This window comes from Dendrobates tinctorius, unplaced genomic scaffold (assembly GCF_039654945.1).
Source record: "Dendrobates tinctorius isolate UK_male_01 unplaced genomic scaffold, ASM3965494v1 ptg000029l, whole genome shotgun sequence".
Classification (NCBI taxonomy): domain Eukaryota; kingdom Metazoa; phylum Chordata; class Amphibia; order Anura; family Dendrobatidae; genus Dendrobates; species Dendrobates tinctorius.
This window is the reverse complement of record NW_027361697.1, coordinates 4,479,838-4,493,490: the sequence shown is the minus strand read 5'-3', so window position 1 is coordinate 4,493,490 and position 13,653 is coordinate 4,479,838. Positions and strand designations below refer to the sequence as shown.

The 13,653-nt window shown below is 42.6% G+C and overlaps 1 protein-coding gene across 1 annotated transcript in view; it reads right to left on the bottom strand.

The window, feature by feature from the left end:
• NMNAT2 (nicotinamide nucleotide adenylyltransferase 2) overlaps positions 1-13,388 on the bottom strand; it is a 67,155-nt gene extending 53,767 nt beyond the window's left edge. The window contains exon 1 of the mRNA XM_073571331.1: positions 13,110-13,388. Within this exon, the coding sequence (XP_073427432.1) occupies positions 13,110-13,194 (85 nt within the window). The 5' untranslated portion in view covers positions 13,195-13,388. The remainder of the gene's footprint in view (positions 1-13,109) is intronic.
• Between the last annotated feature and the right edge of the window lie 265 nt (positions 13,389-13,653).

The window sequence follows — 13,653 nt, the reverse complement described above, 5'->3', positions numbered from 1 at the left end:
CGTTTCGAATGCCAGCCGGCATTGGTTCCTCTCTAAATAACCTGATTGTTTTACAGAAATTTTCCTTGAATCTGCAGGAATATATTTAGACACTCTGCCATGTGATGACATTCAATATTTTTATTTTTATGTTGCATGCATCAGATTACGAAGAAAGAGCATGAGCAACTGAGATCAAATATGAGAAAGCTGATGAAAATGTTTGATTTTTTTTTTTTTTGCAGCAGAGGCTGGTGAGATATTCAATAACATGAGGATGCAGCCTGGTTCTAGAAACCGAGCTGCTCTGGATCCCCCAGGGAAGCAGTGCTGTCAATCACCATTTTTCTAGGATGGATAGAAACCGCCAACATGCAAAACAAATATTTCATGGAGACGCATACTATCGGTCTTACATTTTTTATAGAATATACTATGAAGCTGATTATTTGTTCATGATCCAGACAGCTCATCCCAAAGTGGCAATGCCCCTGAAGAAAGGAACCATATTTTTCTAATTTTATAAGACCCCTTCAATTCAATGTTTCTGTAAACTAAAATATGTTAATCGGTTAAAAGATATGGACGCGTTTAGGGTCTTTATTTTACTTATATGCTTATTTTTTAAGTAAATATCATTTTTGCTATTGAGTTTCATAAAAAATATTGCATTGTTTGCCTGCTGTATCCTCTGTTACACTTTCTATTGCTTGCTATGGAATGAAAAACATACCAAAAATGAATAACTACTCAAAAAGTGACCACAAAATCAATTTTATTGATATATGAAAATATTAAAGAAACACGAGGAGCGCTAAACAAAAGAAAGTTCATGGAAAATGCATCAGATACGGGTGTAATATATACAAGAGTCAGTATTGTGTTCTATGGTAATTAAGTGGCTGTACATAAAGACATGGTATTGGAAGAAGCAAATAGAATATCATAATATGCAAAATAAGATATATACAGCCACAAATTAGATATATAGAATAAAGCATAAATACATTTTATATGAATAATTCAATACTAATATCAGATCTATACATACCATATATAAAAAGAGACTGGCCAAAAAGCAAAAACCCCAGGACTACAACATTTGTTTCTCCTTGGCTTTTTCAGTTAAAAAGACTCTTTGAGAAAGCCATGGCGAAACGTATGTTGAAGTCCCGGAGTCTTTACTTTTCGGTCAGGCTCTGATATATGGTATGTTTGCAAACGACGCAAATTTCTTGAATCTTAATTTCAAAAATGATTTTTTTTTTCCCTCCGAAAATACATTGATGCCCCCTAAGGTGTATATTTCACTCATCTACCAATTTTTATTTCACCTTTCAAAATTGCACTTCATATTTCTCAACACTCCCTCTATCCGAATGGGATCTATGTCACTATTCAATATTAAATTCAAGTTTTGTGATCTGAATGCTAAAACCACAAAGAAAACCATACAGGTCAACAATTAAATGCCAAAATGCCCACTCATACCCCAAATTGCCTAGAAATGTCCTTTAATATGTGGTCAAAGAAAACCATGTAAAGCTGTAAAATTAAAACCACCTGTCCTTTATGGTGTAATAATATTGTATTTTGCTGCCAAGTCATTGACCCTGTGAAGGTCAATGATTCAGCAAGACTTCTAAAGGCTCATTCAGACGTCCGTCTTCTGCATACGAGTTCAATCCTTGTTTTTCACGGATCGTACTTATAGTAGAGAATAGGGTCATTCACGTGTCCATGATTTTTCGAAGACCAACGGTCCAGGAAAAATGGAGGAGACATGTTCGCTTTTGATCTGATTGTTGGATAAAAATCGGCAATGCAAGTCTATGAGTCGTGATTATTTTGGTCAGCACTTGGATGTCATCTGCGTGCGCTCCCATTTTCATGGACTGTTAGGATAAGGCTACTTTCACACATCCGTCTTCTGGAATCCGGCACGATGCGGCGAAAATGTAAAAAACCTGATCCGGCGCCGGTTGGCACCGGATCCGTTTTTTTCCTCATTGACTGATATTATCGCTGCATCGTGCCGGATGGGCATGCGGCATGTCAGGTTTCTGCCGGAGATGGCAAAAATGCGCTGTCCGGCGTCTGCAAAAAACGTTCCCTGGAACGTTTTTTGACAGTGCCGGAACGGTTTTCCGAACAGCGCATGCCCAGACACTTTGTGATTTAACCCCATAAGTGACAGCCATCTAGAGGAAAAAGTCTCTCTCTCTCCCTCCTCCCGTCCCCCAGATCTCTCTCTCTCTCCTCCCGTCCCCCAGATCTCTCGCTCTCTCTCCTCCCGTCCCCCGGATCTCTCTCTCTTCTCCCGTCCACCGGATCTCTCTCTCTCTCCTCCCGTCCCCCAGATCTCTCTCTGTCCTCCCGTCCCCCGGATCTCTCTCTCTTCTCCCGTCCACCGGATCTCTCTCTCTCTCCTCCCGTCCCCCAGATCTCTCTCTCTCCTCCCGTCCTCCGGATCTCTCTATCTTCTCCCGTCCACCGGATCTCTCTCTCGTCCCCCGGATCGATCTCTCCTCCCGTCCCCCGGATCATCATACCTGTCTGCGTCTCTCGCCCTCTTTGCGGTCTGGCTCCTTTAAATCTTCACAACACCGTATCCGGCCGTGCACATACATCCGGTGTCAGCACTGCACGCCGCATCCGGCAGTACGGCTTTTCACCGCACGGCGCCGGTACACAGAAGACGGATGTCTGAAAGAAGCCTAAGGTGGTGAAACTTTTTTTTTCCTGCATGAGAAAAAATGATGAAACTCGTGTGAAACAATGATGAAAATCACTGATGCAAGTTGGTCCGTTTTACTTATACTTGAAAAAAAAACTGACGTGTGAATGAGGTCTAAGGGTATATGCCCATAACATCTTTTAACAGGAAAATAACTGGCAAGAAAAAAGAGCAATAGAGTCTTATCCAATGACAATAGGGTGTCGGGAAAAAGTGAGATACACTCACCTTACTGAGTTGCTCAATGGCAACACATGAAAGGCATGTAACAGCTGCTGCACAGATACCGGTCAAAAGGATGACCACAGGTTAAAGGAAAACAATGGGAGGTGTCACTCATGCGCTGCTGAGATAGAATTCTTAAAATAAAAACATTTATTAGAACACAAACCTCTTTGTCCTGATAAAGAGGTCCGGCGTGACCTCGAAATGCGTTGACTTGTAAACCTGTTCTAAAAAAACTTTTTATTTTAAGAATTCTATCTCAGCAGCGCATGAGTGATAACTCCCGTTGTTTTCCCACAACATCTTTTAAACTCAGGAGAACCTGCAGATATTGTCAAGCAGAAGAAGTTTCAGGAAACTCTGGGGTCTTTTTTTCTGAAGCGCCTTTTGTGTTATTTATTTGGTCATTTCTTGAGCAATTTCTGACTATCTTGGCTGCCAGCGTTATTTTGGGAGGATTTCCAATGGTTTTTGTCATGTTTTTTTTTACTGTCGTTTAATGGTCGTTTTTTTCCCACTCCATGGAATAATGAAGAAAAACGAGTTTGTTTAAGCAAAACCGATGGCAAAATATCTGTCCATCTTCCAGATATCTTTTGAGCTTTCCAACTGACTTATGTTGCAAAGTATAGAGCATCTTCCGAGCGAAAAAGCAAGAAGAATGGACGTCACTTCTTTGAACCGATAGACATTTTTAGAAACTTGAAGTAGTTAGAATTTACACTGCTCAACAAAATAAAGGGAACACTTAAACAACAGAATATAACTTCAAGTCAATCAAACTTCTGTGAAATCAAACTGTCCACTTAGGAAGCAACATTGATTGACAATCAATTTCACATGCTGTTGTGCAAATGGAATAGACAACAGATGGAAATTATTGGCAATTATCAAGACACCCTCAATAAAGGAGTGGTTCTGCAGGTGGGGACCACAGACTACATCTCAGTACCAATGCTTTCTGGCTGATGTTTTGGTCACTTTTGAATGTTGGTTGTGCTTTCACACTCGTGGTAGCATGAGACGGACTCTACAACCCACACAAGTGGCTCAGGTAGTGCAGCTCATCCAGGATGGCACATCAATGCGAGCTGTGACAAGATTTGCTGTGTCTGCCAGCGCAGTGTCCAGAGGCTGGAGGCGCTACCAGGAGACCGGCCAATACACCAAGAGATGTGGAGGGGGCAGTAGGAGGGCAACAACTCAGCAGCAGGACTGCTACCTCAGCCTTTGTGCAAGGAGGAACAGGAGGAGCACTGCCAGAGCCCTGCAAAATCACCTCCAGCAGGCCACAAATGTGCATGTGTCTGCACAAACGGTTAGAAACTGACTCCATGAGGATGGTCTGAGTACCCGACGTCCTCAGATGGGGGTTCTGCTCACAGCCCAACAACCATGCATGACGCTTGCCATTTGCCACAGAACACCAGGATTGGCAAATTCACCACTGGTGCCCTGTGCTCTTCACAGATGAAAGCAGGTTCACACTGAGCACATGTGACAGACAGCGATCTGCTGCCTGCAACATCCTTCAGCATGACCGGTTTGGCAGTGGGTCAGTAATGGTGTGGGGTGGCATTTCTGTGGAGGGTCACACAGCCATGTGCACGCCAGAGGTAGCTTGACTGCCATTAGGTACCGAGATGAGATCCTCAGTCCCCTTGTGAGACCATATGCTGGTGTGGTTGGCCCTGGGGTCCTCCTAATGCAGGACAATGCCAGACCTCATGTGGCTGGAGTGTGTCAGCAGTTCCTGCAAGATGAAGGCATTGAAGCTATGGACTGGCCCACCTGTTCCCCAGACCTGAATCTGACTGAGCACATCTGGGACATGCTTTAGTCCAGGTCTGGCAGGAGATCCCTCATGACAACATCCGCCGACTCATCAGGAGCATGCCCAGGTGTTGTAGGGAGGTCAAACAGGCACGTGGAGGCCACACACTACTGAGCATCATTTCCTTGTCTTGAGGCATTTCCACTGAAGTTGGATCAGCCTGTAATATGATTTTCCACTTTGATTTTGAGTATCCTTCCAAATCCAGACCTCCATGGGATATTAGTTTTGATTTACATTGATAATTTTTATGTTTTCTTGTTCTCAACGCATTCCACTATGAAATGAATAAAGATTTGCAGTTGCGATATTTCATTCAGTGATATTTACGATGTGGTATCTTAGTGTTCCCTTTATTTTTTTGACCAGTGTATTTAAAAGCCAAGGCGTTTTTGCATACAAATGCAAACATTTATTCATTTGGATGATATGTGATAGGTTTTTCCTGAGGCTCTCCTCATCGGAATCAGACTGAAGAACATCTTGTGTGCACATACCCTTAAGGTGTCCTGTGGTATCTTACAACAAGCAGGAGGTGTCTTATCTCATGTACGGTGCAAGGTAAGGTCTCCATGGATCAAGGTAGTTTTTTCAGCACGCTACAGATTAGATCTGGAACATTTGAACTGTGTCATGTCCCTCAATCCAAAATGTTATGAAATATTAAGAAGTAAAATAAAAGGAAGCAGTGTCAGAGTATAAACCAACATTGTCAATTTACATGGTTGTCAGAAAGTCCACAGAGTCTATTATGTTCGGTAATTACTGTCATAAGTGGTTGGAACCAGTATTCATGAAAGACATTGGAATCCAAGGTAACCAAGACAAGAATGAACAGAACGGAGACTTCAGAAAAGAATACATCAAAAGGTACTTACCGTATTTTTCTGATTATAAGTCGCACTTTTTTCCCCAAAATTTTTTGGGGAAAATGGGGTGCGTCTTACAATGCATATATACGTTACCGGTACCGTTGCTGCAGGCCGCAGGCTGGGATGAGGGGGTGTCTGGCGGTGCCGCGGATGCCCGGCGGTGCTACGGGGGTGTCTGGCGGTGCCGCGGGGGTATCAGTGCTGAAATCTCATCTCCCGAGATCTTGGTGCCGAGATCTCCATCTGCGCATGCGCCGCCCCCAGCAGCCATTTTCCTGAAGTCCACCGCACAGGAAACCATGGAACTGCCAGGGCTCTGGCCTTTCACAAGATGTTGGCAGAGCCCCGGCAGCACCGGAGACACTGCAGCAGCACCAGGCAGCACCGCTGGACACCCCCGTAGCACTGCTGGGCACCCGTAGCAGCACCAGAGACACCCGCAGCAGCACCGAGCAGCACTGCTGGACACTCTTGTAGCGCCGCAGGGCACTCGCAGCAACGGGCAGCAGCATCGGACACCTGCAACAGCGCCGGACACCTGCAGCAGCACTTGACACCGCAGCAGCACCAGACACCCGCAGCGGTGCGCCACACATCAGAACACCCCCTCATCCCAGCCTGCAGCATCACCCCGTTCCTGCCTCCTCCAGCAGCGACCCTGGGACACCGCTTCAATGCAGCCACCACCCCCGGTAAGCAATAAGATGCATGGATTATAAGAAGCACCACCATTTTATTAAAAATATTTTTTTCCTATTTTTCTCCTCAAAATTTGGGTTGCGTCTTATAATCCGAAAAATACGGTAGTTTTTTGGGTCAAATACCCATTAAAACAGCTAATACACAGCTTTATGTTCCGGTTGTATACTGAGTGACTTCAATAATTTGGCGCAAACTCTTTGTGGTTCCACAGCCAAAAGTATTGTAGAGATAATTTCCCCTAAAAAGAATGTAGTACCTAATGGGGTATAACACAAATCAGACGTCTATCAGTGCCGAAATACAACGTGGAAGCTAAACAGAGCCATAATACAGTACATGTTGACGAACAAAAAAACTGATTTTTTTTTTGCTTACAGCAATCACGTTGCAGCTTTTATTTTCTAGAACAGCTAAAATAATGAAGAAGACCAATGTCTCTGAGTGGATACTATGGGCAAGAAGACCAATGTCTCTGATACACTGTGTTCATAAATGAGACCTTTAGACTAATGAAGACAAGATTGTGGACTTTAAAAAGAGCAAGATATGTTTTTGATGGATAAAGAGACCAAAGTGGGCATTGTGCTGAAAAGGGAAAAATGGAGTTATATTTAAAAAAAAAATAAAAAATTGTAATTACTTTTTTAAAATTTAGTAATAATTTATTATTTTACCAAATTAACAATTCCATTATATACTCCATGGGGGAAGGGTGAGACGTGGCAATGAATTGCATTTTTTCTGCATTTTCCCATGGGATCTGTAGACAAAGCCCCCCAGAAAACATTATTTATCCTATTGACAGTGAGACAAGGGGAATTTGCTTTCTTTGTGGCTCCTAACAAAGTTGTTTCTATTTGTGTCAAGGCTAAATCAGATAATGCAAATCCCTAATATATGAGCTTCTGTGCATTGCAGGGAATCTGTCACCAGCTCTCTCAATACAAATTGCATACATTAACATTATTAATATTTTTTAGACCTGATGAGGTTGGTATGCTGACTTTGAAAACCTGTTTCAGAACAACTGTATAATCCTTTGCAAAAATTTTCTTGCTTGATATTAAAAAGAACATGTCAGTTTCCCAACCTCTCCTAAACCAGAACCATAGCTTTATATAATTAACCAGGACTAGTCCGATGGGGCATTGATACCCAAGACTAGTTCTTCCTTGGATCTTGTAATCACTCCCAGAGATGGGTGATTAAGATACACCACACAGGAAACGTCGCCTTCATGGCTCTGCAACTCTCATGACCCGATGTTCTGCCTTCCTGGTCATGCAGAATGAAGCCAAGTGTACACTCACCAGGTTCATCCATAGATACACTCCTCATGCCAAAAAGGGCATTAGTGACACCGATCTCTGCAAAGATGGATGCAAATCAGGATCAGTGTTACTAACCCCTAACGGGGCATGCATGGTGCGCTGATGAAGCCGAAGCGCATACACCTGGCTTCATTGTGCATGACCAGAAAGACAAATGTCACCCAGATGCACGAGAGTAGCAGAGTCCTGATGGACACATCTCCTGTGTGATGGATGTCAATCAGGTTCCCGTGGGCAAGATTACAAGATCCGAGGCAGGACTAGTCTCAGGCAATCAATGTCCCGCCGTTCTTTTTCTAGACAATTTTCACATCACAAACTAGATTAGTATCTTGATTTTTTTCAGTCTTAGAAATAAGTGTATGGTACATAAAGGACCTTCTTATAATCCAGGTGATGTTTTAGAGAGGTTGGGAACTTGACAGGTCCCCTTTAAGATTTGCATTTTATTAGTCCAGCAGCAAAGTACTGATTATTGAGGCCATAGGGCAGTGCCTAAAGACCCTTGGCCAGAGGAGACCTAAATACCCATGGCCAGAGAGTACCTAGAGACCCATGGCCAGAGGGGGCCTATAGACCTATAGACCTATGGCGAGAAGGGGCCTACAGACCTATATCCAGAGGAAGTCTACATATCCATGGCCAGAGAATACCTAGAGACCCATGGCCAGAGGGGTTCTAAAGACCCATGACCAGATGGGGGTCTAAAGACCCATGGCCAGATAGGACCTAGAGACTCAAGGCCAGAGGGGATGTAAAGATCTATGGCCAGAGGGGACCTAAAGACCTATGATCAGAGGAAGCCTAAAGACCCATGGCCAGAGAGTACCTAGAGACCCATGGTCAAAGCGGGCCTAAAGACCTGTGGCCAGAGGGGACCTAGAGACTCATGGCCAGAGGGGATGTAAAGACCTATGGCCAGAGGGGACCTAAAGACCTATGATCAGAGGAAGCCTAAAGACCCATGGCCAGAGTGCCTAGAGACCCATGGCCAGAGTACCTAGAGACCCATGGTCAAAGCGGGCCTAAAGACCTATGGCCAGATTGGACCTAAAGACCCATGGCCAGAGATGACCTAGAGACTCATGGTGAGAGGGGACCTAAATATCGATGGCCAAAGGGGGCCTAAAGACACATGGGTCTGAGTGGCTCCAGCCACTCAGACTTATTCTGCTGTAACATGATTGTCCCTTATTTTTCCACTATGCCACTAGGAATGTTATTTACTAACATGACCGACAGCAGAAATATTATACATATGCAAAACACATGTGTATCATTATTTAACTAACAAGACATTCAAAAATGTTATAAATGAATCCAAAGACAACAGAAATATACTCAAGCTATAAAAAAAACCTTAAACATTCAATAAAATCTACATTTTTAATTCTTCCATTTTACATTGAAAATGATTCTTGTCTTGGATTCACTTTTTTCGAAAAACACACTTTTGCTGAAGATAAGACAGAGATTTTGAGGGTGGTGTGGGTGACTTAACCCTTCTTCTAATTTATGTTCTAAATAATATCCATGATTATTGTCTGTAGGCAGATGCCAGTGGAGACTGGAGCTGTTGGGTGCACAAATAAAATGTTTGTGTAGGAGGCCGCCAGAATGATGTCACGTTATGGGTAACAACAAGGAACACAACATGAAAAGGATCATATTTATGTCAGATACACCATTAGTCATCCTGAAAATAAGGACTTTAAGGCCACGTTCACACATTCAGTATTAGGAACAATCACAAATACTGATGTAAAACACTGACCAAATACTAAATGCGGTCTTAAGGTTGAAGGACTCAAGTTTTTCTTTTTAAGTTATTTTACTTTTTTATAGTTCAATTTTAAAGACAAGAATTCCAACTGTTAACATATGACATATACAATGGCTTGCAAAAGTATTCACTCCCTTGGCATTTGTGCTACCTCACAACCCTGGAATTTCACCTTTTTTAGGGTTTGCATCAGTTCATGTAAAAAAAACATGCCTATAACTGGGAACATTTTGCTTTATTTCCCTTAAACCACTCAAGTGTTGTTTTAGTACGCGTAGTATGCTTTGGGTCATTGTCTTATTGGAAGGTGAACCTACATCTCAGTCTCAAATCACTGACAGACTGAAACAGGATTTGCTTAAGAATATCCCTGTATTGCGCACCACACATCTTCCCTTTTACTAGGACCATTTTCCGTGTCCCTATTGCCGACAAACATCCCCACAGCATGATGCTGCCACGGCCATGTTTCACTGTGGGGATGGTGTTCTTTGGATGATGAGCTGTGTTGGTTTGGCACCAGACATAGCATTTACCTTGGTAGCCAACAAGTTCAAGTTTAGTCTCATCTGACCACAGCACCTTCCTCCATATATTTGAGGAGTCTCATACATATCTTTTGGCAAACTCAAAACGAGCCTTAAAATGTTTGTAAGTGAAGGATTTTTTCTGCTCATTCTTCCATAAAGACCTTCTCTATGGAGTGTACAGCTTATTGTGGTCGTAAGTATAGATACCCCAGTCTCTGCTTGGGAACTCTGCAGCTCTTTCAGGATTACCTTTGGTCTCTGTGCTGCATCTCTGATTAATGCCCTCCTTGCCCAGACTGAGAGTTTTGGTGGGCGGCCCTCTCTTGGCAGCTTTGTTGTGGTACCATGTTCTTTGATGATAATGGATTTGATGGTGCTCTGGGGATCATCAGAGATTGGGAAATGTATTTATAACCCAATCCTGACTTGTACTTCGCAACAACTTTGTCCTTGACTTGTTTGGAGATCTCTTTGGTCTTCATGGTGTTGTTTGGATAGTGGTGCCTCTTGCCTACTAGTGTTGCAGCCTTTGTGTACTTTCAGAAAAGGTAAAATGTATATACTGACAGACGGTGTGACACTTAAATTTTTAGGGGCATCATCGCAAAAGGAGTGAATACATACATATTCACATGCCGATTTTTACTTATTTGATCCCATAAATGTAATTAAATGTAAGTAAAAAGGAACTGTCAACAAGCTGACTAGCTGGCGCTGGCCTACAATATACGTATGTATTCACACCTCTTTTAAAGCAGTAGCCAATTAACACTCAAAGTACTAAGCAGAATTTGATTCACAGATTAAAGTAGATTTGCCACCAGATTTCCCAACGCAAGTGACCAGAAGGGTCTGGTGTACTTACGTTGAAAATCCATGGCAGTATGGCTGTACAATCCTAGTATTAAGATGATAATTTTATACGAGTCCTGTTGGGACTTTCAAGAAAATGTCAAAGGAGTACTTTACAGTTATTCGGACATGGATTTTCAGAGTAAATACACCAGCCTAATCAGGTCTAAAAGATCTATTTAAAAATGTATGAGGTTTTTATTGTGAATTTTGGGATGCTTGAAGCTCTTCCCAGTACCAAACCTTTTATTTCAACATTTCCCCCTGGTCCCCTTCCAGTCTCTATTTTTCCTGCTGTAGAAATTATATATTGCTGTGATGTCAGTGGTACTGATATGTCAACGCTACAGCCAGTGATTCAGTTATCACATGTAAGGGGCATCGGTGGACATGGATGAACAGACACCGATGGCGAACCCAACCTGGTTGCAGAGTGAGATAGATAAAATATTACTTTATTTTGTTATTTTATAGCAATTTATCTAATGGATAGTTGAACAACCCAATAAAGCTCAGGGCAAAGAAGGACAAGAAGCCCAGAGCAAATGACAAGAAGCTCAGAGCAAAGGACAAGAAGCTCAGGGCAAAGGACAAGAATCTCAAGGCAAATTCCCAACTGCAGGCTAATAATAATTTTTACACCATTTACATCCAAGTATCCTTTTAAATCAATGGACATTCTAGACAAACTTAAAGGGGTGGTCTACTACCTGGCCAGCCCCTTTTTTAAATAAAAAAAAAAAGAAAAGCTATACGGTAGTTGCCTCCCGGACGGGCACCATTCCAACAATGTTGACGCTGCTTCAGCCGAGGTTCACGTGACATTTTTTGTTATGCCATGTGACCCGTGCAGTCAATCAGCGGCAGCTGCGCTCACTTCTTTTGCTAATAAGAGTGTAGTATCCCAATAACAGCCGCTGATTGTCTGCAGAGCTCATGTGGGATAATGCCACCCATACGAACCCTGACGCTGTCATCGCTGGAATGGCACCCATGTGGGAGGTAAGTATAAGGTTTTTTTTTTCAGTTTTACAAGGGGGACCACTTTATATAAAAAAGGGTTGTCCACGACCCATCTAAGCTTATAGAATCATGTATGCTCATTAATGGATTGTTTCCCATGGGGCTTTGACCATTTGACCAACTATTATTTATTTACTCCTAATATCCAAATCTTAAAGTCTAATTGACTCCAGTCTAGATTTTATGGAGTCTTTTTCCTTACGGATTATTAAAAGGCCGCACGAGTGATCATACTGCAGAGTCTCCTGAGCATTGCTACTAGTCCACATTCTCATTTTATTGTCATCCTTTCACAGCAGGAGATGACATTTCATTTCCTAACACTTTTCCAGCAGCTGGGACCTCCATCCGGTACTTTAATTATGCATCCTATAAGGACAATTTGTTAATTCTTTGCTATCATTATCATGATTCTAACATTATTATAACATTGCATTTTGATGTTATTTTGATATTATTAATATTAATGTAGCAAATGACAAACTAATGCCAACTACGGTCCAACCCGAGACATTCCGACTCGCAACATTGGGGGCTCATGATTTAGTTTGGTGATGTCTAAAAGCCACATAAACTGTGAAATTCCACCACAGTGATAGAAACCCTTAATTAAATGACAAACGTAATTAAAAAAAACGAATCTAACATTGCAGGTGCACGTATTAAACCCTTTCCACCGAACCTGTAATGACTGCCACAATTCTCGGGCGCCTAGAGTTCCCCTCTTTTGGCCCGAGGGTCTCTTTGTTATGGATCCTAAATATGCATAAATTTATCATGGCACGGAATAGCTTCCTTTATGGACTGTCTGCCTTGGAAACACACGGAGAGCCATTAGCTTTTACCCACGACAATATTAACTATTTCATGCATAGATCAATTGTATTGTATGCCGTCATGTCCATAGAGCAGGGATTGCAAAACACAAACCGCATTAGATAACGGGCCCGGGACAATTTTGTAGGATCATATGTAACAAGGAAATGTGCTTTTTGGAGAAGGGGGGATCTGTTGACTCTGCAATCTCCATCATGGAGCAATGCCAGCAAGGCAGACGCAATGGAAAAATTGGACTGACGGAAGGGCAGGAGAGATGGATATCTAATGGGAAGAATAGAGGATGCGGATGAACTAGATGGAAGCCGAGTGTGGAAGATGGAGGACGGTACAGTAAAGGAAGGAGAAGAGTAAAAAAAAAAATACCCCTATGCGGATAGACAGGTGAACATGTATGGACTCACCAAACATCTGAACATGTCCTTTTGTTACAGGATTGAAGCTGCCGCAGGCCAGCAGGATAACGTGGGTCTTAGTGGTTTCAGCCATGCTGGAAGGTACAGAGGCGCAGGTAGAAGGTGGATGGGTGAGGAATAGGGGTAGTCTCTGGGTGGGGGCAGATTGTGAGTTTGGATAAGGGATTTCTCTAGGTGGGTGGGTTATTCTTTGCCTCTGCAGAGAAAGGAGATGAGACTGGCTGCTAAAGACTCGGAGGAGCAAATGCAATAGGCAGCACGTCACTGCTCTGCTTCCCTCCTCCTCCCTCGCTCGCTGCCTTCTCTCCATGGCCTTCCCATTTAACTACTAACACAAGCATATATCCACCTGCTCAATGGCTCAAAGGACAAACGACAGCGCTTTACTGCCGATTAACGACTGTAATTAAGGTAAAAAAAAAACTAAAAAGTCAAAAATAAAACGTTATATTGCTGGAAAGACATCTGCAAACCAGAAGTTAACATAGATTGAGCAAAGAAGGAGAATTCTCATCTGTTGTTTTTTTATAGT